Raw genomic sequence first — 25,287 nt, 5'->3', positions numbered from 1 at the left:
CAATTACAAGGTAGGACCTGTGTGTGGTGAAAGGAGTATGGAGGAGGACACCAGTTCCCTCCCAAAGGCACGTCTGAAAGGCTTCTAGTGGCTAGGGCAGGGGGCTGGAGAGAGCGCTGAACTCTGCCAGGGAGCTCCGGGGCTTGGGAGAGGCTGCCTGGGGCAGGGCCTTGCCCTGTAGCTCAAGCTCTCGTCCGCATCAGCTGATATACACAGCAGGGGTGGGTTTCTGCCATCCTGAGACGCTGGAGAAACAAGGCAAGTGTGCATAGGTACCTTTAGCACCAGGTCTTCTGGCTGCCGCTGAAAAGAGGGTGACGAACAATGCAAAATATAATTAGGAAAGAGCTAGCCTCTATAAAATAGCTTTACGAACCTAATCCAGGGAACTGGAATCCAGGGAACACCCCAAACTGTACTTTGAATGTTGTTGCAAAGTTGTGCAAGTTATGTTCCAGCACTTGAAATTGTTGCTGATCTATCTACTCTCTCAGAAATAAACACCAGACACATAAAGAAAATAAAAGGTTTAAAACACAAATGTCTGTAATTAAGCTTTAGAATGACGTCTTCTGCCTGCCCAAGTTTCCTACTGTTGTGTGTTTTAATCTAGAGGAGCCCCCGGTTCTGCCTGGCCCGATTTCCTTTCCCCTGCGTTGACTCTCTTGGCAGGCAGGCCGCATGCTGGCCTTTCCAAAGTTTCCAGGGCACCGTTTCCCAGGTACCGGCGGAGGATGAACGTCTTGGTCTAATCCTGAACTGATGGTCCCCTAACTTCAGGGCCACACGAGCTGTCCAAGGGAGCCATAAACAGCACGCATAGAGTTCGGAGCGCGTTGCGATGACCTACGTGACAGGGACGGTGACTCTTCCTAGCTGGTCACCAGCATTATTTAGTCTTACTGACGCCTGGGAGAGCACTTGGGACTCAGAAGCTGGGGGCTAGAGAGATGGTAGCGTCCCCTGAACTGCTCTGCCGCCTCAAGGGACCGTGGGGCGCCCCCTCCTCGCCATGCTGTGCAGGGTTTCCGACGGACGTGTGCAGATGCTGAGCGTGTGGGGCCCGGGCCGGCGTCCTCCAGGCCGGGAAGCTGCGAGGGCGGGGACGGCACGCGCTCGGGGGTCTGGGACAATGGCGAGCGAGCTCCGGGCGGCGCGGCGCTCCGCGGGACGGGGCGGCTTCCTGCGCCGGGAGGGGTAACCAGGGCAGGGAGAAGCAGGCGCGGGGGGACGCTTCCCCGGCCCGACGCATCCCCGCCCCGCGGTCCGCGCAGTCCGGCCCCCGCCCCGCCGCGAGCCCCCGGGCCGTCCCCGCGCCCGCTACGGCCGCCGCTCCCGGCGCGAGGCCCGCGCCGCCGGCCCAGGAGACAGCCCGCCGCCCATTGGCTGGCCCCGCGCGGGCGCTCCCGCCCCGCCTCGCCATTGGCCGGGGCCGCCGCGGTCCCCGCGCGCGAGCCACCGCTGACATCACGCGGCCTGAGGCGGCGGCGGCGCCCCCGGCCCAGCCCCGCAGCCCCTCGGCAGAGGCGCCGCCGCGGTGCCCGGCGGAGGATGGTGCGCGGCGCGCCGGGGGCTCCCCGCCGCCAGAGCCGCAGCGCCGCAGCGGAGCCGGCCGCGCCGGGCAGCCGACCCCCGCACGGGGCGCGGGGCGGGCGGCCGCGGTGAGGCGCGGAGGGCGGCGCGGGCGCCAGAGCCGGGCCGGGCGCCGCAGCCGCAGCGGCCATGGGGGCCCTGACGAGCCGGCAGCACGCGGGCGTGGAGGAGGTGGACATCCCGTCCAATTCCGTGTACCGCTACCCGCCCAAGTCCGGTGAGGGCCGGGCGGGCGCCGCGGCTGGGAGCAGGGGGAGGAGAGACGTGGGGGCTCCGGGTCGGGATGCTCCCGAGCGGGGGGCCCGCGGGCCCTCAGGGGGCCGGGGGTCGCGGCCGCTCCGAAACGACCTTCGAGCGTGGAAGGTATTCGGGGAGGCCGAGGTCCCCCCGCCCCAGGAGAGTTAGCGCGGGGGGCTGCCTTAGGAGGCTGGCGGGTCGCCGAGGTCACAGAGCCCCTCCACTTGAGGACGTGATCAGTCTCCGTTGTAATCTGCCCTGTGGCAGGGACGTGTGCCCGGCGGGGACTGCAGGCTCCTGAGGAGTGGGGCTGCAGCGTTACAGGGGGGTCGGCGCCTGGCCCGGACCAGGCTAGCCGGACCGCAGAACCCGCTGGCCTCGCAGGGGCTGGGAGCTTAGGGGACGCGGTCTTGGCCGCTGTAACAGGCACCTGGCACAGGTGCTGTCCTGGGCTGCCGCATCCAGGCCTCTGGAAAGGTTAGAATGAGGTTTCTCCTGGAAAAGCTCCCATTGCCTGCTGGAGGATGGAGGCCGAACATGCGTTTGCAATGCGGGTGCTTTCCCAGAGGCTATTAGAGGGAAAAAAAAAAGTGTTTTTATTAGAAATGTTTGAGAATCTGAGTATCAGAGTCTCTGGATGTCCCTTTGCCTGAGTAGCCGGCAAGCCTGGTTTTTGGAATTGGGATAGCTCTGGGACAGGGCAGAGGTATTTAATATGTACAGAAGTGTTTTCAGAAACAATCACTCCTTCACTTAAAAAGATAAGTGTCTCCATCCTCTGGGTTGTGGCATCAGTATTGGAGGTAGGGAAGGATTTTGACAGCAAAGGAAAGAATCACAAGAAGGGAGTTCAGCTGATTGAGCACGGGCCAATTTGAACTGCTGGTGCATTACCTAGCTATCAGCTCTCTTTATTTTTAATTGCTATTCTCAAGACTTCTGGGGCTGATGGCTACAACCTTCTCTTTGGCCTAGGACCTGATGGTGATTTTGGTGATCTTGGAGTGAGGTGTCAGACTTGGAGCAGAGCCATTCTCATTTTGGTAGAATAAAGACATGCTAATGAGATGAGCTGTTTCTCAGCAGTGTGTCCAGTTTCTGCCAGGTGAAAGCAGGGGCCAGACAATGAACCTGCATCCCTGCAGAGCGTCTGCCAGAGTGTGTTTCTCACTGCTTTTGTGCCAAAGAATGAATCTTTGCAGAGATGATTAAGAGCTGTTTTAGGAAGGTCTAAGGTAAAGCTGTGGATCATTAGTATTTTTAAAAAGTGCTTGATAATTATAACGACATGAAGCCAGTGCTAAAGAAGGCATGCATTTTGTTTTTTAATAGACAAAAATATAGAGCAGTATTTGTGTAATTTTTTTCTTAAATCACTCAGCTTTTATTGATCAGAATGTGGAGCATGTTTTGCTGAGCTTGGATTTTCAGTAGCATTTGCTGTCTCCAGAGCGTATTCACCCCGCCTTAACATATGGGAATTAACATAGGTAAATCTCTGGGAGGCTGCTCCCCGAAGGATGTAAGTACAAGTATGAATCTTGAATGATGATGATAAAAGGATAATGGGCCGAACTAAAACTTACTTTAACTAACACATTCAATACTTATAGTTTTAAATAATCTTCCCTACTGGTCTTTTAAAAGTTTTATAAAATTGTAATTAACTTTTAATTAGACATTGTATATGAGAGAAATCTTTACAGCAAGTGGACCAAATTATTCATGATGAAGGCAAAACACAGAAAATAGGAACCAGAACGTCCGTGTCCCGTCAGCATACCCTTGTGTATCTGAAAACTTATGTGAGCTTGCATATATGCTCTAGACTAGAGGCATCTCCCACTCTTCATCTGATCTTTAAATTGACCTGACCTGGCTCTATATGGAATTATGGTATTTTAGTCCTGAAAGGAACCTTCAAGAGAATTTGGCCCAGACCCATTCATTTCACCAGTAAGAAAATGAAAACCCAGAGAAATGAATTGGTATGGCCAAGGTCACCCAGCAAATTAGTGCTCTTCTTGCTATACCATCTGCTTGTGCCTTTCACAAGGAATTGGGTTTTGAGCCTGTATTGGATGATTTGTGGAATGGAGGCCATTCTGTGTCAGAACTGAAAGAAAACTCAGAGGCCTGTCCTGGTTGAGGAATCAGCCTGGGTTAATTTTGAGAAGTCTCCTTACCCTGGGTACCGGTAGTGGAACAAAGCAAATAGCAGAGTCAGCTTTTTCCAGGTGCTTGGCGGAACATACCTTGTAGTCTAGGTGCTGAGCCGAGATCACCCTCTGGCTCACTGGAAAGTCACTAAAACTATACTGCCTATGGAACAGTTGTTTCAGGAAGAAACACTGTCACCTGTCCCTGTAATGATGGGCATAGCGCCCAGCAGAAATTGCTTTTCTTTTTTTGATATTTTTAATGGAACTGCTTAGTTTTGGATGCACATTGAAACTGAACCATTTAAAAGCTATCAAGAATGATTGATTTTGTATTGGGACTTGGGTTTGTAGCTTTTTTCTTTTCTTTTTTTCTTTTTTTAGAGACAGGGTCGTTCTCTGTTGCCCAGGCTGGAGTGCAGTGGTGCTGGTGGAGCTCACTGCAGCTTGAACTCCTGGGCTCAAGTGATCTGAGTAGGTGGGACTACGGGTGTGCACCACCATGCCCAGCTAATTTTTTTATTTTTTGTAGAGACGGATGTGTCTTGCTATATTGCCCAGACTGGCCTCAAACTCCTGGCTTCAAGTGATCCTCCCACCTTGACCTCCTAAAGTGCTAGGATTAGTTGTTAGCAACTGCGCCTGGCCCTTCCCCCTACCCCGTTTTTTTAAAATAGAGGCAGGTAGAAATAAAATAGCCTAAATTATTTGGAATTATTTATTTTTTGTGTAACTAATAGAGTAATATGGGCCAACGTTTAAAAGAAAAAAAAAGGCGTACAGTGAAAGTCTTGTTCTTGCTGCTGTCCTCCAGCCACCCAGTTCCCCTTCCTCCTCGTAAACCTGCCTTCCCTGTGTCACCACTTTGGGTTTCCTTGGCATTCTCCCAGAGTTTCTCATGTAAGTACAAGCATAGCACGGCATTTAGACTGTTCTACACCTTGTTCTTTTCACTTTCAGAGATATTGGAGATCATTTTATGTTGTCTCATATTTGAGCATTTATTTGTTCTTTTAAAACAACTGTATTGGCCGGGCGCGGTGGCTCACGCCTGTAATCCTAGCACTCTGGGAGGCCGAGGCGGGTGGATCGCTCGAGGTCAGGAGTTCGAGACCAGCCTGAGCAAGAGCGAGACCCCGTCTCTACTAAAAATAGAAAGAAATTATATGGACAACTAAAATATATATATACAAAAAATTAGCCAGGCATGGTGGCGCATGCCTGTAGTCCCAGCTACTCGGGAGGCTGAGGCAGTAGGATCGCTTAAGCCCAGGAGTTTGAGGTTGCTGTGAGCTAGGCTGACGCCACGGCACTCACTCTAGCCCGGGCAACAGAGCGAGACTCTGTCTCAAAAAAAAAAAAAAAACAACTGTATTATACTCCTCTGTGCACATCCCATCATATTTTTATGTAGTCTCCTATTGATAAACATTTGCGGGTTTTTTTTCAGTATTTTACTATTGCAAACAATGTAGCAATGAGTAATGTTATGTATGTGTTCTTAGGTGATTTTTAGCTGTGTTAATAAATGCATGAATATTAATCATTTAAATGATAAAGTTCGGTGGGAGTTAGTTTTTGTATAGCATTTCTGCATTAGCAGAGAAAGCAATTTAGAGCACTGTTATGCTGCATTTAGTTGTGCCTTTGTAATGTTTGAGTTAGAGGCTGTAGAAGCTTTTAATCCTTTAAGATCTTTCCTTCTTTAAAAGTCTAAGTGGTCATTGTTTAACAAAGGTATGACTTTGCTGAAGTGGTTGCTTTTAATGCATAAAAGCCCATCTTTTGACAGGTGTATCCACATTGATAAAAGCCTGTTTTCTCTATCCAGGAAGAAATAGGCATACTATAATACAGAGACAATTTAATTCGTATAAATCAGTACCTCGTAAATCTAGTTCAGGGGTAATCACTCCATGGTTCTCCCTGTGTACACATTAAATAAATTTGTATGCCTTCTCCCCAAGTAATCTGCCTTTTGATAAAAAAAAAAAAATCTAGTTCATTTCCCTCTATGTATTTGAGTAAATTGGAATATAAGAAGAATTCATTTTGCTGAAGTCTTAAGAGGTAAACCTATTATAAAAATTCAGAATGGTAATTAAGTCCTGACCAGCTAACTTGGTTAAACCTGGGTTTTTGCTGTTAAGGCCCTGAACTGATTGGAGAGGCCCACCTACATTATCAAGGATAATCTTCTTAACTTCAAATGATTGTAGATATTAATTACACCTACCTCCTTCTCCAAATTTGTGTTACCTTGGAGTACACATATGCTTCTCAAATGGGTCTGTCCTATGGCCAGAGCAGTTTTTAAAAGCGGGAGTAATAAATCTGCCCGTCAAATAATTATAGAAGTTTCCCGTAGCTTTAGGAGCATCAATTTAATATTAGTTTTGAAACCACGGACTTAAAAATAGGAACTTATTACAGAATAAAGAATTATTTGGTTGGCACACTTGACACTTTAAAATATCCAAAACAACTTTGAAAAAGAAGAACAAATTTGGAGGACTCTCTCTACTCTATTCAAAAAATTACTATAAAGCCACAGTAATATATCACATCAAAATAGTGTGATATTGGCATAACAAAATGCATGTAGTTCAATGGAACAGAATTGCAAGCCAAAAATAAATCCTTACATTTATTGTCAGTTGATTTTGACAAAAGTGCCAAGACAATTCGATGGAGAAAGGATAGTCTTTTTCAACATATAATGTTGGGACAATTGGATATTAACAAGCAAAAAAAAAAAACCCAAAAATGAACTCAGATCTTCACATCACCAAAAGTTAACTCAAAATGGATTATAGAGTGAAAAGAGTACCTCAAGAATGGGAGACAATGTTTGCAAATCATATACATAAGGAATTTGTATCTAGAATATACAAAGAACTCTTACACTCAATAATAAAAAGACAAATAACCAATTAAAAAATGGGCAAAGCACTTGAATAGACATTTCTCCAAAAAAGATATACAATGGATGATAAGCACATCAAAAGATGCCCAACATCATTAACCATTAGGGACATAAAAAATCAAAACTACAATTAGATACCACTTTACACTCACTAGGATGGCTATAATCAAAAAAATGATAATGACAAGTATCAGTAAGGAAATGGAGGAATTGAAAGCTTCATACCCTGCTGGTGGGAATATAAAATGATGCAGCCACTTTGGAAAACAGTTTGACAGTTCCTCAGATGGTTAGTTATTATATGACTCAGGAGTTCCACTCCTAGGTAGCTGCCCAAGAAAAATGAAAAAAATACGTTCACACAAAAACTTGTACATCGCAGCATCACTCATAATAGCTAAAAGGTGGAATTAGCCCCAACATCCATCAACTGATGAATGGAACTACTGAGAAATAAAATGTGGCAAGTCTATACAATAGAATACTATCTGGCTATAAAAAGGAATGAAGTATTGCTATGTGCTACCGTCTCGATGAACCTGAAAACATTACACTAAGTGAAAGAAGCCAGATGCAAAAGGCCAAATATTGTATAATCCCATTTATGGGAAATATCCAGAAGAGCAAATCCATAGAGACAGAAAGTAGATTAGTGGCTGCCAGGGGCTGGAGAGGAGAAATGAGGAGTGACTGCTAATGGGTTTCTTTTTGGGGTCATGGCAATGTTCTAAAATTAGATAGTGGTGAGTAGTTGCATAACTGAATATACTAAAAACCATTGGATTGTACACTTTAAATAGGTGAATTGTAGGGTATGTAAATTATATCTCCATAAAGCTATTTAAAAAAACGCATCATAGACCTAAATGCAAGAGTTGAAACTATAAAACCCTTAGAAGAAGACACAGGATAAAATATTTATTTGATTTGGATTGGGCAAAGAGTTCTTAGATATGACACCAGAAGCACAATTCCATACAGGTAAAAAAATGATAAATTATATTTCTTCAAAATTAGAAACAATTCCACTTCAAAAGACATTAAAAAAGTCTGGGTACGGTGGCTCAGCCCTTTAATCCTAGCACTCTGGGAGGTTAAAGTGAGAGGATCACTTGAGCTCAGCAGTTTGAGACCAGCCTGAGCAAGAGGGAGACCCCATCTCTACTAAAAATAGAAAAATTAGCCAGGTGTCGTGGCACGTGCCTATAGTCCCAACTACTTGGGAGGCTGAGGCAGGAGAATCACTTGAGCCCAGGAGTTTGAGGCTACAGTGAGCTATGACAACGCCATTGCACTCTACCCAGGGTGAGACTCTGTCTCAAAATAAATAAATAAATAAATAAAAGACATTAAAAAGATGAAAAGACAAGCTACCTTCTGAAAGAAAATCTTTGCAGATACATAAATGAAGGATTTGTACCCAGAATATATCAAGAACTCTTACAACTCAATATTACGAAGACAAAAAACTCAATTTAAAAATGGACAAGAGTTGAATGGATATTTCACCAAAGAAGATATAGGAATGCCTAATAAACACATGGAAAGATGCTCAGCTTCGTTATTTATTAGCGAAATACAGTTAAAACTGCAGTGAGATACCACTTCACACCTACCAGGAAGGCCAGAATAGACAAGACAATGTCAAATGTTGAGAATGCAGAGAAATTGGAATCCCTGTGAAGTGCTGAGGGGAATGTAAAATGGTACAGCCACTTTGGGAAGTTTGGCAGTGTCTTAAAAAGTTAAACAATAAATTTACCTTATGATTCAGCAATTCTACTCCTACAAATCTGTCCAAAAGAAATGAAAACATGTATACTCAAAGATATGTATACAGATGTTCATAGCAGCATTGCTCATAACAGCTAAAAAACTGGAAATAGTGCAAATGTACATCAGCTGGTGAAAGGATAAACAAAATGTGGTATACTGTGGTATACAATGAAACACTACTCAGCAATTTAAAGGAATAAACTACTGATACATGCTGTACGACATGATTTAAGTTCAAAAACATGGAAAGTGAAAGAAGCCAGATGTAAGACAATGTATTGTGTGAGTCCATTCGTATGATATGTGACCAGAAGAAGCAAATTTACAGAGATAGAAAGTGGAACAATGTTTGCCTATGGCTGAGGATGGGAGTGGAATTAATTGTAAATGGGCATGATGGAACATTTTGGGATGATGGAAATGTTTTCAAGTGGATTGTGGTGATGGTTACCAAAATCATTGAACTATATGAAGGATGGATTTTATACTATGTATATTATACTCCAATAAAATTGTTAAAAAGAATAACAACACATAGAGGTTTATGCCTTTTGAATAAAATAAAGAGAAGAGCTTGATCATTAAAAGGGTGGGGTTCTTGGGAGCAAATGGCATTGAAGGTAGACTGTGAAGGCAGGTTATAGAACTCTCAAGTAGCCCAATGTGGAGAATAGTATTAATAATGGCCTGAAGGTTACAAATGTTCTTACTGGATTAGAGAGTAATGAGCAGATTAGTTGGTTGGGTCAGAAAGTTCTAGAAAGGTAGTGAGAAATAAAATTTAGGAGGTGGGTGGGAGCCAAAATAGAGAGGAACCAAATGTTGTTCTAAGAAAGATTGATCTCTAAAAACAAATTAAATTAAATTATTTTTTGAAATTGTGTTAAATTATTTAATCTAAAAAGGGTATCTCTTTTTAAGAAAGGGGTATGGGTGGTTTGGAGAAGAGACTTGATAGCAAACTTTTACATGCTAACCCACTGTAATTGAACTTGGAAGGGCCTGAGGTCTTGACCAGTGTGCTTTGCACAAAGCACATATTCAAGACTTTTGTGGCTTTGATGACTATGACGTTTTTAGCCTGGATGACCAGACAAGTGAGGAACTATTGACAGAAATTGGGAATCTGGAGCAGAAACTGCTTTCAAAGTGAGTCCTAAGTGTCAGCTGGTGCCTTCCTGTGCCTTGTAATCCAGGGAAATTAGACAAAAACCCACTCCTTCCCCAAAACCATAGAATGGAGAATTCTAATGCCCCTCCAAGATTTCTGTGAGTTCCCAAGAAACTAATGTTATGATCCTCTTGGCTTCTGGGCTCCAGCATGCCGTCTTTGTCCCTCTACAGATGTGACGTCTGTCCATTCTTCAGTTTCTCCCAAAAATTCCGTTCACATGATGTAGTCAAACGTAGATTTTACTAAAGATTTGTGGGGAGTGATGAGTTGGAGTGTATGTTGTAGAAACGCAAACAACTACAACCCCAAAGGAATAATAAGCATTGTTACCCTAATGTTACCTTCAGCAAGGGAGTCTTACTGGCTCATAACTCACCAACCCCAGCCTTTCTCTGTCTTATTATTTATTTTTTATTTTTTTTCTTAACTTACCCCAGACCCATGAAGGGACTTTCTCTGCCTTAATGTCTTCTTACTTCTCCTTTTTCTGACTCTTTACTCTTCCCTCTTGGAAGTGAAACAAATTGCAAAGCAGTTTAGGTGCCATCAAGGAGCAACAAAAGCACCCATACCCTTGGTCCGCCGCTCTCCAGTCTAAGTCGCTCATTCAGGTATATCCCCCCAAAGATAGTGCCTTCCCTCAGGAGTTCTGGTGCCAGCTCTTCAGGTAAAATGCTCTCTATTCCTCCTCCTTCCTGAAGAAACCGTTACTCATTGAGTTTGAGGCAAAGATGGGCTATCCAGATGAACGTACAGGGCAGGTGGCTAAGGATTTGGACTAAAATGCCAAAGAAAAGACCAGGGACAAAGGTTTGAGAGTCGAGCATGGGAAAGGAGAAGCCAGCATTTACTAAATGCCCACTGGGCCTAGCCAGCTGCTATTCACATGTCATCTCATTTGATCTCAACAGTAGTCCTTTGGCAGAATTATTATTATCTGCATTTTACAAATAAAGAAACCAACACTCACAAAGTTCAAGTGACTTGTCCCAGGTCACACGGCTGGTAGACGGCAGCATCTGAATAAAGAGCAGCCCTGTCTTCAGTCAAAGCCTCTGCTTAGAGTCCATGAGGAAGAGAGCGAGGACGTGAGAGAGGAGAGGGCTCAGAACACGTCTGTGTTTATGGGCTGGGCAAAGAGGTGGAGCAAGGGAGAGGTAGAAGAGACCGGAACTGTCAGGGCCTTTGGAAGCCGAGGGAAAGAGAGCCTCAGAAATGAGTGTTGAATTCTGCTGAGCGTTCATAGGTTGAATGAAGTGTGAGAAAAGACTAGGCTCGGTTGGTGTTCTGGACCACAGTTTCAGTAGAGGCGGGGAAACTATTGTAAAGCTTCGAGGAATTATTGGACGTATGGTGGGAGCAGACAGAGGATGAGTGGTTGGATGGGTGGGTGCGTAAGTGGGTGGATGTTAAGCCATGGCAGGTGGAACTTTTCTTGCGTTTGTTACGTAAGCTGGGGAGACCAGGATATGCTTGTAGGATGAGGTAAGTAAGAAACCAGTGGAAGGAGAGGAACAGAAAGATGGTTATTGATGGGATCTCAGAGGAGGTAGAGGCAGCTGGGAATGAGAATTCAGGTGAAGTTAACCTTGGAACAGGGAAAGAAATAATGCCTCCTTGAGACCAGGAGAACACACGGATAGAAATATGGAGAAGTTGTAAGATGTTGAAATTTCTGTAATGGGGAAAGGTTTTGAGAGAACTCCACAAAGTGGAAGGAGGAAGAGTACAGGGATTGGGGTTGGGAATTTGAGAATGTGGGAAGGGTTTGGAAATGTTGATGTGTGCCTTGCTGTAAACACTGTGAAGCTATGGTTGTTACTACTATGTCGTACTGGTTCAGAATAGAATAGAGTCCAGATCTAGGTATGTTTAGCGTGATAAAAAGAGCTTATCAAATTAGTGGGGGAAATGGAATATTTGATAAATATTTTTAGCAAAATTTTCTATTTGGAAAAAAAATATCCCACACAACAGTCTACACCCACAAATGCCAGGTGTGAAAATACTCAAATAGCAAAAAAAAAAAAAAAAAAAAAAAGAAAAGAAAAGAAAAAGGAAGTAACATAAACTGGAAAGAGTAGAGATTGTTTTTCAGTAGGGAAACAGCTAAATCTGGGTATTCAATGGGAATACAGTGTAATGGTTAAGAGCACCCACAGTGGGAGGCTGAGGCAGGAGGATCACTTGAGCCCAGGAGTTGGAGGCTGCAGCGAGCTATCATGATGCCTCTGCACTCTAGCCCGGGCACCAGAGCAAGACCCTGTCTCAAAAAAAAAAAAAAAAAAAACAAACAACCACACACAGGCTCTGGAATAAAAATAGCTGGATTTGAGGTCCTGACACTGCCTCTTACTGTGTGACCTTGGACAAGTTACTTGACCTCTCTGTGCATTAGTTTTCTCTTCTATAAAATAAAAAGAAAATAATAACATCTTCATAGAGTTGTGAGGAATAACCCATGTAGTACATGTTAATACAGTGCTGATATAGAGTAACACCTCAATAAGAGGTTATTACTATTTTGTGACCATTAAAAGCAATGAGGTCCAATCATAAGTATAGACATGGAAAGATGCCTACAGTACATTAGGTGGAAAAAAGTAACTTGCAGATCAATATGTGCAATAGTCCATTCAATTTAAAAAACAAAATAAAACAGAAAACTTGGATGTATTTGTATATGTATGGAAAAATCTGGAAGGCCACATTCAATTGTTAGTAATGGGACTATTTCTCATGGAGTAGAGTTGGATCATCACTTTTTAAATTACGTACTTCTATGTATTAATTTTTTTTGAAAGGACCTATATTGTATAATTTTTTAAATAAATAAAAACATGCTCTGGGGAGAATTTTTTAAAAAAATGAATAACAAAAGCATCACTATAGCATCATAGAATTGAACAGTTAGAGGTGTTTGAAAAAAAAATTTTCTTTTCTTTTTATTTGTATGACCTAAAGCTTAAAGTATATTATTAAAATGTCATGTAGATGAAGATTTTTCAAATATAAGAAAACTTAGGGCCGGGCGCGGTGGCTCACGCCTGTAATCCTAGCACTCTGGGAGGCCGAGGTGGGCGGATCATTTGAGCTCAGGAGTTCGAGACCAGCCTGAACAAGAGCAAGACCCCATCTCTACTAAAAATAGAAAGAAATTATATGGACAGCTAAAAAATATATATATAGAGAAAAAAAAATTAGCCGGGCATGATGGTGCATGCCTGTAGTCCCAGCTACTCGGGAGGCTGAGGCGGTAGGATGGCTTAAGCCCAGGAGTTTGAGGTTGCTGTGAGCTAGGCTGACGCCACGGCACTCATTCTAGCCAGGGCAACAAAGCAACACTCTGTCTCAAAAAAAAAAAAAAAAAAAAAAGAAAAGAAAACTTAGTAGGATTCCTGTAGCCCATAGGTTCCCACAGAGTTGCAAAAGAATGGAAAATGGGCTCAACTGTCTTTTATTGTATGATGTTATAGTTCTTAGTGCTTTGGTGGCAAATGTCACAATATCTCATTGAGACAGACATAATTTAGGGAATCCACTGACTGATATTTAATTTCACTGAGGTGTTAAGAATATGCACCAAAAGCTTAAATGCAAGATGATTAGGTAAATTATTTAAGATGGTAAATTCTAAATGAACTTTTTTCTTTTTGTTCACATGATGGGGAACAAATAGTTGCATTTTTCTTTGTTGAAGTCAATTTACTGATTTTGAGTTCTTGCTTAAAAAGTTGCCATTAATAGCATAGGGTTCCTGCAGGATGATAGAAGTTCCCTTGGCATTGCCTTGAGTTCTTGTAGAGCCAGAACATGTTTATAGTGACTAAGATAAAGTCAGGTGTTAAGGAGTAGGGCCTGGAGCTACTTACTCTGTCAGTATGGTAGCCACTGGCCACGTGCGACTGTACCGCACTTGACATGTGCTTGGTCCAGATTGAGATGGGCTATAAACAGTGGAGAAAACACACCAGATTTTGAAAAAAAAAAAAAAAAAAAGAATGTAAATAACTTCTTAATAATTTTTATATTGATTGCATGTTGAAATGATAGCATTTTGAAATATATTGGGGTAAATAAAATATATTACAATTAATTTGACCTGTTTCTTTTTACATCTTTAAATGTAGCGGTTAAAAAATATTAAATTACATATGTGGCTTGCATTTGTGGCACACATTATATTCTTATTGGACAGCACTGATCTGTACTACGAGTAACAGTCGTAGTGGCTAGTGTGGACTCTACAGCTTTTAAAAACAATGTACCACAAAGAAATTTAGGTAAAACAATTGAAACTGATCGGGTATCTAATTTGAAAGCCTGGAACTGTAGGTAAAGACATCAAAGGCCAGTTGGTGACTGTCTTGTTATTTAAGATAATGCAAATGCTAAGTTTGATTATTTTGGGGGGAAAAACAATAGGTGGCTTGGTGGATTTTTTTGTTTTGTTCTGTTTTGTTTTTGTTTTTGGGTGGGAGAGAGTGAGGTCTTCAGTTATCTGGATAAATTCTTTGTACATTTGTTCATAAGGGCAGGAAAAAAATCCCTGCACAAACTAACTTTATTGAATGTTTATAACACTGTTTATTTCTGTTTTATAAGCCTGCTCTTAGAAAATGACATTTTGATTCCTAATAGTTAATAGTATTGGTGTAATTGAGTTGATTTTCCAATTTTTTTTCCTTCGCATTTGGTTAGAAAAACGTGATACAGTTGCCTTTCCAGGTAATAAGTACAATTTTTTTTTTGAAACGGGGTCTTGCTCTGTTGCTAGAGTACAGAGGTGTCATCGTAGCTCACTGCAACCTCAAACTCCTGGGTTTAAGCTATATTTTCCTGCCTCAGCTTCCTGAGTAGCTGGGACTGCAGGCATCCACCCGCACACCCAGCTAATTTTTTACTTGGTAGGACGGAGTCTTGCTATGTTGCCCAGGCTCGTCTCAAACTCCTGGGTTCAAGCAATACTTCTGCCTTAGCCTCCCAAGGTGCTGGGATTACAGGCGTGAGCTACTGCTCCTGGTCTGAGAAATTGTTTTTTTAGGAGGATTGATCTGGTGACGGTCTTCCATCATGAGCTTTAATTAAAAAATAACTTTTTTGGCCAGGTTTGGTGGTGCACAATAATTTATTTCTTAATTTTAAGTGTTTTAAAGATTACTTTTTATAAATAGTGTTAATTTTTTGGATAGTTATGCCATACTTTCAAGATATTTTATTGCTTTTTTTAATGAAAGGAGCTTTAGGGTTTTTTTCTTATTATAAAAATAGTAGGTATCCATTGTAAGAAAACTAAAGCAATACAGAAAAAACAAAAAGATGACAGTAAAAACACTATAAAATTCCTCTACATAGAGAAAAACCACTGTTAATATTTCAGTGAATGTTTTTTCAGGAATCTCTCCTGAGATATACACATAGACTTACATAAATGGTTAATACTATACCTGCTCTTGTGTAACTTGTATCTTTTGCTCAGTAAATGTCTTTGGCATCCTTCCTTGACAATAAATGTAGAATTATATTGACATTTTTGATGGTTGCATAGCATTCTATTGATAGATTTATTAAAATATGTTACGTATTGATGGACATTTATACAAGGCATTTTTTGATGAGACCTTAAAACGATTATGTGTGGTCAGTCCACAGGCATCTTGGCTGAGAGTAGAGGTGTGTTTCTGTCTCTTGGTCTACGTATAGGACCTCTAGAAATTTGAGGGACTCTAGAAATTGTAATAGAACTTTTTGTTTCATAAATATTTAATGTTTGTAATTCCTCTTCTTGGTATTCAGAGTCAGTATAAGATTTTGCAATATTTAATTATATTTCTTTCTTTCTGATGGTGCTTTGTAAAGTTATACAGAAATTGTGTACGTGTTGAAAACACTGCATGTTCTAACATTTTCACCTAGGTTCAGAGTTCTTTTGCTTTTGTTTGCAAAAACATAAAGTTGGGCGGTACTGTTCATGTGTTTTTTTGGTGGTTGTTTCACTTTATTCCATAGTTTATTCTGGACAGGGAAGCTGTGCATCAAATTTATTGGTTCTTCCACTAGACGTGTAAAACAAAATATTCAAAGTTGATGTGGAAAACAAAATGTTTTTGAGACTAAAGGGTCTGATGTACAATTTTTGTTTGCCTTTGTCAGAAAGAAAAAACCCTGGGCTTTATCTGGTTGAGCATTTTATTGTCAAAGCAGTGCCCCTGATTCGTGTTACAGTACAGGGAAAGGAAAAGTCAGATATTGTTCACGTCACAGAGAACTCCAAACACTTGGGTCCTCTTTCACATATACATGAAAGCATAGACACTAAATTTATACAAACGCAGAGGTGTTGGTTTTTGTCCTCCACCCCACCCCCACTTACACATTATTCTTTGCCTTTCTCAGATGGTCAGATGGGTGTATAGTTTATGACAAGGGATTTGGAGTGGGCCAGACCTTGAGTTCAAATCTTGCCTCTTTTGGCCTCTGCTGTTTCTTAACTGTGGGACTTTGTGCAAGTCACTGAACTCTTCTGATCCTTAGTTTCCTCAACTGAAAAGTAGGCATAAGAAAACCTATCTCACAAAGAACATTTAAGAGGGAAGATTTTGGTAAACTTCTGTATCTTGCTTACCATATGTGCTTGAAAATTAAGCTAAAATTCAAATGACATCATAATCCGACTTGTGCCAAATTCTTCCTCCCCATATGATTTCTTTAATTGAGGTGAAATTCACATAACAAAATTAGCTATTTTAAAGTAAACGATTCAGTAGCATTTTGTACATTCACAATGTTGCACAACTGCCACCTCTATTCTAAAACATTTTTATCACCTCAAAATAAAACCCAGCACCAGTTAAGCAGTTTCTCTCCATTCTCCCCTGCCCCCAACCCCTGACAACCACCAATCTGCTTTCTTTCTCTATGGGTTTACCTATTCTGGATATTTCATGCACATGGAATCATACAGTATGTGAACTTTTGTTTTGGCTTCTTTCATTTAGCATGTTTTGGAGGTTCATCCATGTATCAGAACTTCACTTCTTTTTATGGCTGAGTAATAGCCCATTGTATGGACACATTTTGGATACATTGTATATCACATTTTGTTTATCCATTCATCTGTTGATGCACATTTGGATTATTTCCATCTTTTGATTATTGTGAATAGTGCTTCTATGAACCCATATGATGTTAATGTCTGTTATCTCCTTGTATTTTATTTCTTAGAGTTATTTTAGAAGAACGAATGAAGGAGCATGGACAATACCTGAGGCCAGGAAAGTCCTAGTCTTTGCTGATTGTATACTATAAACTTTGTGGAAATTAAAGGATTGATTAAAACAAAGTTTGTACTTTGGATTTTCTGTTGCCATACTGTGCCCCTTGCAATATATTCATTAAGGAAACTTAGTCATTTGTAGAGTTTTCCACAGCCTGAATTTTGCTGATTGCCTCCCCGAACTGTCATTAATCATGTTCTGTTCTATTTCATATAAATTGGGGTGGTTGGGTCCAGCAGCTTGATCAAATTCATTTTCTTTTTAAAGCTTCAAATTTGTACATATGTATGTATTTGGTAAGACTACTTTTTTGTGTTCTCCATCACTGTAGGCATGTATCTGGTTGTCTTTTTTGAGGTGGGGGGGCGTGGTGGTGATTGATGAGTCACCAAATTATTAATTTAATAAGGGTTATATTCTAATTCTGTCATTCCTTTGTTCCTTAGCTGGACTATTTCTGTAAAGAGAAGCTTCCCCTCACCTATTAGTTGTTCACTCACCCAGAGGTGCAGTTCATATAGGAAAGGCAAGCGAAATGCTTCATGCTTTTACCAGTTTTTAGAGTAAAGAATTGGATCACCAACATTCTTCAGTGGTGATTTAAAAAAAAAATCATTATGGGCTCTCGTGGACTTATGCACAATTACTACATTGTAATCCTTGCCGTTATTATCCTGATGAAGCTCAGTATCTTCCATCTTTGCTCAGGGGGAACCTCTTCACATCAGCTCTTGAGTCCTTTTGACATGACACTAGGCGGCTTTGAGAGCTTCCTTGTTGTCTGGTGCTCCAAGATGTTCCAGCCTCATCTCGTGCATTTCCTGCCACAGACTTGTTCCTGTGAGTGGGAAATGACATGTGGAGACTGCAGTCTGGGTGCCAGAGGTGCTCACTGCTACTATGCTGGTCTTTGTTTCTAGGCCTTTTCAGTGGACAGAGCTAGGAAACATTGTTTGTAAGGATAAAATACATCATGAGTTTTTATTGATAGCTCTAATTCAAATTCAGAACCAGGCCAGGCGCAGTGGCTCACGCCTGTAATCCTAGCACTCTGGGAGGCCGAGGTGGGCGGATCGTTTGAGCTCAGGAGTTCGAGACCAGCCTGAGCAAGAGCGAGACCCCATCTCTACTAAAAAACTAGAAAGAAATTATATGGACAGTTAAAAATATATATAGAAAAAATTAGCCGGGCATGGTCGTGCATGCCTGTAGTCCCCGCTACTCGGGAGGCTGAGACAGGAGGATCGCTTGAGCTCAGGAGTTTGAGGTTGCTGTGAGCTAGGCTGACGCCACGGCACTCACTCTAGCCTGGGCAACAGAGTGAGACTCTGTCTCAAAAAAAAAAATAAATAAATAAAATTCAGAACCACACAGTTTTTTCCTAACCTTGGCTTTCTTTAACTTTATCCCAGGTGATTCTCAATGATACCAGGTATGATAAAGTTAAATCACATAATTACTCATTTGCTTAATGCCACATTCTCAGGAAACAAAATACTGCTACCAATCTTATGATTACTGTAAACAGTTTGAGATAAATTTTTCACATTTTTCTTCCCTGTAGGTTATATTCCATTGGAGATGTAGAGAAATACAGTTAAATACAGTGTTTCCAAGTTATTTGGAATAGTTTCTCTCTGTGTGGTTATGCCACTAACTGGACACACACTTAGGTTCATTTGTTTCATTTTACATTTGATTTTTAGGAATTGCTTTAAAATTTTTTTAATTTGACTGGGCATAATAGCTCACACCTGTAATCCCAGCACTTTGGGAGACCAAGGTGGGAGGATTGTTTGAGGCCAGGAGTTCAAGACCAGCCTGGACAACTTAGTGAGATCCCACCTCTACAAAAAATTTAAAAATTAGCTGAGTGTGCTGGCATGTGCCAGTAGTCCTAGCTACTCAGGAGGCTGAGACAGGAGGATTGCTTGAGCCTAAGTGTTTGAGGTTGCAGTGAGCTATGATCATGCACTGCACTCCATCCTGGGCCCTGAGTGACAGAGGTGTGAGCTACCATGCCCAACTTGAGATCAGCTTTTTAATTTTTTTAATTTTATTTTTTATTTAATTTTATTTTTTTGAGACAGAGTGCTGTGGTGTAGCCTAGCTCACAGCAACCTCAAACTCCTGGGCTTAAAGGATCCTCCTGCCTCAGCCTCCCGAGTAACTGGGACTATAGGCATGCACCACCACGTCCAGCAAAATTTTTCTATTTTTAGTTGCCCAGCTAATTTCTTTCTATTTTTAGTAGAGATGGGGTCTCGCTCTTGCTCAGGCTGGTCTCGAACTCCTGAGCTCAAATGATCCTCTCGCCTCGGCCGAGATCAACTTTTTAAAGGAAGTTTGCATTGACTCTTCTGTTGAAATGAAAAGTCCTTTTTTCAATCTGTGAATTATTGACCCTAATTTTAGATTTTTGTATATCATTGCTCTTGATCTTTCATGCAAGGCAAAACTATAATTAGCTCTGTACATATTTCTTGATAATTTCTTTTCTTTTAATATTACAGCAAAAAAGGGCATTTCTAATAGAACCTTATCACCAGCCTTAAGCCTTTAGCCCTCAAGTCAGTAGTGCCCTTCTCTTGCTAGGTTCAGTCAGGGCCACCTGTAAGCCAATTGTCTGTGGATTTCACTGCCCCAGATCCCTCACCTGAGTGCTCACAGGTACTAAAATTCCGTAGTCTCACACTGAGCTCAGCCTGGACCACTCCAGACACAAAACCTACTTTTGTCCGTTTTTTGTTCATCATTTTGGCAAGATATTCGTCAATGTAACATCTTCAACTTTTCTGATTTTACCTAATGTATAATAAACATATAATCTCTAATGCATAGAAAATATATTTTACTAAGGTTCATCAGTAAATGACGTAAATTATTTGAGATGGCTGCTTCTACTTAAGGCAACTAGGCACCTCCCTGCTCTATAAATTATGCACTTGGAAAATAGGGCTAGCAAGTGCTAGACATAAATAATTGATAATTAGTTTTCCTAAATGATGAATTGCGCTGTTGTATCACTGCAGATGGCTGTTCTTTGTGTTTTTAAGCTTTGATAGGTAACTTTGAAGAATTCCTCGGTGATTGCTTTGATTTTGGCTGCTATTAATAGCAGCCAAATAATGTTTTCCTGCACGTTATTTAACTCAAGAATTGCCTCACTCTGTGGTGAGCGATTTTATCCACACTGTTTTGTTTAATAGGTGTTTCTAGTCTAAAGCTTCATGTGTAGAAAATTTTAAAAATGAACATTTGGTTCAGCTTTTGTTAGAATTTTCTTCTCTGTCTTCCTTCCCATGGCATCTCCACAGGTTCAAAGTGTTAAATCTCATGTTTTTAGTTTGCTCTAAATCTTCAGTGAAAATTACAAGTGACTTAGGGAGTTTATGTATGTCCTAGCTCTGTACATGTGAACAAGCCTTTTGCCATTTCATAAACTCTTTGTATGAATTTGAGAATTGGGGCATATGAGAGCATTGATAAAGGTATATTATGGTATATGTCCTTTACTTTGGACAGTGTACTTTCATGGGAGAATTAGATTATAGAAATTTAGGGTAAGAGGCATTCATTTAATCATCAAAGTTAAAATGTGGCCAGTCGCGGTAGCTCAGGCCTATAATCCCAGCACTTTGGGAGGCTAAGGTGGGAGGATCACTTGATCCCGTGGAGTTGGAGGTTGCAGTGAGCTTCATCATGCCACTGCACTCCAGGCTGGGCAACAGAGTGAGACCCCATCTCTAAACACACACACACACAGACACACAAACGTATTCCCAGGTGGAATTTTCAGTGTTACCCGAGCCTCCCTTGGTGACTTCTCAGTGACATTACATCCTGGCACAGTTCCTTGGTTTGTCTGCATAAGGCTGATGAGAATTCTGACCCCTGACTGCTGATTTCATCTGGGTACTATCCTGTAGTGCAAATGTCCCTGCCTCCTGGCTGATTAAGGTGGGGCAGAGAGGACCTGCCATGACGGATGCGCCAGCAGCCCTGGCCGTTAGCTCTGTCGATGAATTTGAGGCTGAGGGGGCGTGGGTGTGGCCTTCCTCCACAGCACTAAACTGCCCCCTTACTGAACACCATTGTCTATATGGTAACTGGTAGGTAAAGGCAGCAAAAGCTGCACTGTGTAAATTCATTTTTTCCTGTGAAACAATCTTATGTTTTGTAGCATGTTCAAGTGAAGAACCTTCGTCACAGAGGATTGTAGAGGTATAGAAGTAGTCGTAGGCGGGTACTGAGACTTCTGTGTGTAGGTATAAGCTGGCTTATGACAATCTGGGCAAAGAAAGGTGTGTGTGTGTCTGAGGATATAGGAAAACTCAGTTTCTTCTGTCCTCTCACAACACAATCAACACAGAAGACTTCTGTGATCTCTGGCCATAAAAATGTGTGGGGATTTCTTCTCACCAGCAAGTAATCAGTTAATTCTGGAGTGGCTACCAGCTGGGTGTCCTCTAATTCAATTCGATTCTGACACCTGGGTCGCTTCCACAGGGGCTTGGTCTCCAAAACTGCCCGCCACGTCCAGTGCACGTTGCGATGTGCCCCAGGTTGTTCTGCCTGTGCTTCTGACCAACCAGCTATAAACGGGATTCCCACGACCCCCTCCTTGGGTTCGATTATCTTACTAGAGTGGCTCAAAGAACTAGGGAAACATTTAGGCTTGTTGGTTTATTATAAAGGATATTACAAAGGATACAGATTTAAAAAATGCCTAGGGTGAGGTTATGGTGGGAAGGGGCTCAGAGCTTTCATGCCTTCTCCAGCCTCTTCAACTTCCAGGAAACTCCATTTATGGAAGCTTCATTACGTAGGGATGACTGACTAAATCATTGGCCACTGGTAATCAACTTAACCTTTACCCCCTCTCCACTCCCCAGAGGTTGAGGGGTAGAATGAAACTCCTAACCCTCTAATCCTGCTGTTTGCGGTGACCAGCTGCATCCTGAAGCTACCTAGGGGTTGCCAGCCGTCGATCAGCTCATTAGCATACATAAAGACATCACTTTGGAGATTCCAAGGATTTTAGAGTTGTATGCCAAGAAATGGGGACAAAGACTAAATATATATTTCACATCACAGTGTATAGACGTGCTGATACCTGTAGGTGAGATTCTCAAATACATGGAATAACTACTTCAAGTTTAGAGGAAAAAAGTCAAGAACAAAAACTATAGAGTCATTCATGTATATCTTTTGGCTGGTGGTATTTCAGATCATAAGGTTTCAATTAAGAATGTTAAAAGGAAAACAATGATCTGTTTTATGTTTAGTATCTTGGGTTCTCCCTGCTATGACTTTGCTTATTTTGTGCCATTGTCCCAAATCAGGAAAAGAAAACACTCCTGGGGTTAGATATTGCTCTAATTATTTGTTCAAAGCGTTAGCGTTTTTTAAAATCAGCTTTTTTACTAGGGTAAGTTTGATTGCTTTCTGCTTGCGTGATTTTTTTCTGTTTGTCCCTCTCTAGGAAGCTATTTTGCCAGCCACTTCATTATGGGAGGAGAGAAGTTTGACTCAACCCATCCGGAAGGTTACCTGTTTGGAGAGAACAGTGATCTGAACTTTCTGGGGAACAGACCAGTCGCGGTATGGCTGAAATGAATTTACTTCCACATGGGGTTAAGTGGCCAATTTAGTCTTACAAAAAATAAGTTTGCAGTTGCTGGTGCAGCAGAGTTTGTAGCTTGGGCTGCGTGAGAGAGGAGTTAGGAGCCAGACCGCAGCCTCTCTGGTCGTACTGGGTCTCCTGGCTCTAGAGGAGACCTGCAGAAGGGATCCTAGAGTCTGTGTGAGGGTGAGGGTGACGCTGACAAAATTAAGCTTTCCTGAGCATGCAGACCTCTGGCTGAAGGGCCCCTGTTCAGACAGCTCTTAGGCCTGTTGATGGGTTACAAAAGATGTCCCTAAGAAGGGAGGAGGGGGGCATGATAAGGCAGGTCTGACCTCCTTCCTCCTGGCAGGCAATTTAGTTTTAGGATATTCCTTTGGCCACGAGGGGGTCCATTTAGTCAGCTGGTGGGGGGAGGGGGCGGTGAGCCTTAAAATTTTATTTTAGTTCAAATGGTAAAACAAGATTGGAACAGTAGGTGGGGGCTCTGTTACCTTAAGAGGTTTTTGACTCTCTGCTGTAGGTTATGGGGAATATTTGAGATTTTTTAGGCAGGTGACTGACCTGGAGAAATTGTGTTTGTTTGTTTATACAGGGTCTCCTTCTACTGCCTGGGCTACAGTTCAGTGGCATCATCATAGCTCACTGCCAACCTCAGACTCCTGGGCTCAAGCAACCCTCCTGGCTCAGCCTCCCAAGTAGCTGGGATTATGGGCACATACCACCATGCCTGGCTAATTTTTACTTATTTATTTATTTTTGTAGAAATGGGGTCTCACTTATGTTTTCCAGGCTAGTCTTGAACTCCTGGCCTCAAGCTATTCTCCCGCCTCAGACTCCCAAAGTGCTGGGATTACAAGCTTGAGCCACTGCGCTCGTCTGAGAAATTTTTTTTTAGAAAGATTGATCTGGTGATGGTCTTCCATTGTGAATTTTAATTAAAAAAAATTTTTTAAATAAAAAATTGGCCAGATTTGGTGGCACATGCCTGTAATCCCAGCACTTTGGGAAGGCAAGGTGGGAGGATTGCCTGAGGCCAGGCGTTCAAGACCAGCCTGGTCAACATAGCAAGACCCCATCTCTTCCAAAAATATTTAAAAATAGCTGGGTGTGGTGGTGTGCACCCATGGTCCCACCTACTCAGGAGGCTGAGGCAGGAGGATTGCATGAGCCCAGAAGTTCAAGGCTGTAGTAAGCTATGATCATGCTACTGCACTGCAGGCTGGTGACAGAGCAAGACCCTATCTCTAAAAAAAAAAAAAAAAAGAAAGGAAAAAATATTTTTGTTGATTTTTGTTGTTTTCTTCCTATCTGGAGTGACCTCTGTGCTAATTTTAAGTCCAGTAGTGCCCTTCAAAATACCAAGTCCCTTCTGCTTCAAAGTAAGTTATGACAACTGATACTAAATGTCTACTCTTTGCTTGTGTTACCACTACCTTAGCAATTAGAGTAGAAAGATCTTTCTTCTTTTTCTGAGAGCCAGATAAGAATGTTTCCTCACTCACCAGGAGTCAGCTCATGCTTAGAAAGTGGCCTTTTCTCCTTATGGGGACTTGACGTTTGCATCAGTTTTTTTCTTTTTTCTTTCCTCTGTTGGCAATAGTTTTTTACATATTTTTTAAAAATTTTGGACTTTTCAGTCCATAAAGATGATTTAAAAATAAGTATTAATAAATGCACCAGGCACCATGGCCTATAGTCCCAGCTAATCTGAGGCTGAGGCAAGAAGATCACCGGAGCCCAGGAGTTCTGGGCTGTAGTGTGCTATGCCAGTCGGGTGTCCGCACTAAGCTCAGCATCGATATGGTGACCTCCTGGGAGCAGTGGACCCCCAGGTTGCTTAAGGAGGAGTGAACAGGCCCAGGTCGGAAACGGAGTAGGTCAAAACTCCGTGCCAATCAGTCTGATCAGTAGTGAGATGGAGCCTGTGAATAGCCACTGTACTCAGCCTGGGCAATGCAGCAAGACCCCGTCTCAAAAAAAAAAAAGAAAAAAGTAAATGCTTGTTTAGGTTCCTTTTGAGGTTTATCCTGGCTGGCAAACTTTTCCAAAGTTGCCTGTGCAGCCTGCAAATGACTGAGGTCTTCCTGAAATACTAGGTAGCAGCCTTGAGGCATTTTTCCCAAAGGAGCATAGACTTTGGAGTTTTTGTTGTTGTTTTTATGTAGTAATCATTAAGTATGCTTAATGCTGTACAGAGCAAATGTTTTCAAAGCACATAATTTCATGCTAGGAAAACAAATCAGAATAACTTCAAAAAGCCACACAGAAATAGAGTATACAGAATAAATGTAGCACGTTTCTCTTTCCTTTCCCCACATGTTATTTAATAATAACAGTGGCTAACATCTATTAGTCATTGTAATTATTATAATATTGTATTAGCAATAACACTTGCTATTTTCTAGGCCTGATTATTCTAAGCTCTTCATATGTGTTACCTCATTTTGTCCTCACATCGTTTTGAGGAAGGTCCTCATTTGACAAGTAGAAAACAGAGAGTTTAAAATAAAGATTTC

The 25,287-nt window shown here is 41.9% G+C and overlaps 1 protein-coding gene across 2 annotated transcripts in view; it reads left to right on the top strand.

Moving 5' to 3' along the window:
• Positions 1-1,722: 1,722 nt before the first annotated feature.
• Positions 1,723-25,287, top strand: part of RNF157 (ring finger protein 157) — a 77,802-nt gene continuing 54,237 nt past the window's right edge. For both annotated transcript variants that reach the window (XM_069481730.1, XM_069481729.1), the window contains exons 1-2: positions 1,723-1,810; positions 22,628-22,746. In XM_069481730.1, the coding sequence (XP_069337831.1) occupies positions 1,723-1,810; positions 22,628-22,746 (207 nt within the window). The remainder of the gene's footprint in view (positions 1,811-22,627; positions 22,747-25,287) is intronic.

The sequence above is a fragment of the Eulemur rufifrons genome, chromosome 9 (assembly GCF_041146395.1).
Source record: "Eulemur rufifrons isolate Redbay chromosome 9, OSU_ERuf_1, whole genome shotgun sequence".
In the NCBI taxonomy this organism is placed as follows: domain Eukaryota; kingdom Metazoa; phylum Chordata; class Mammalia; order Primates; family Lemuridae; genus Eulemur; species Eulemur rufifrons.
Note: the sequence above shows the minus strand (reverse complement) of the source record. Positions and strands in the feature narration are given on the sequence as shown.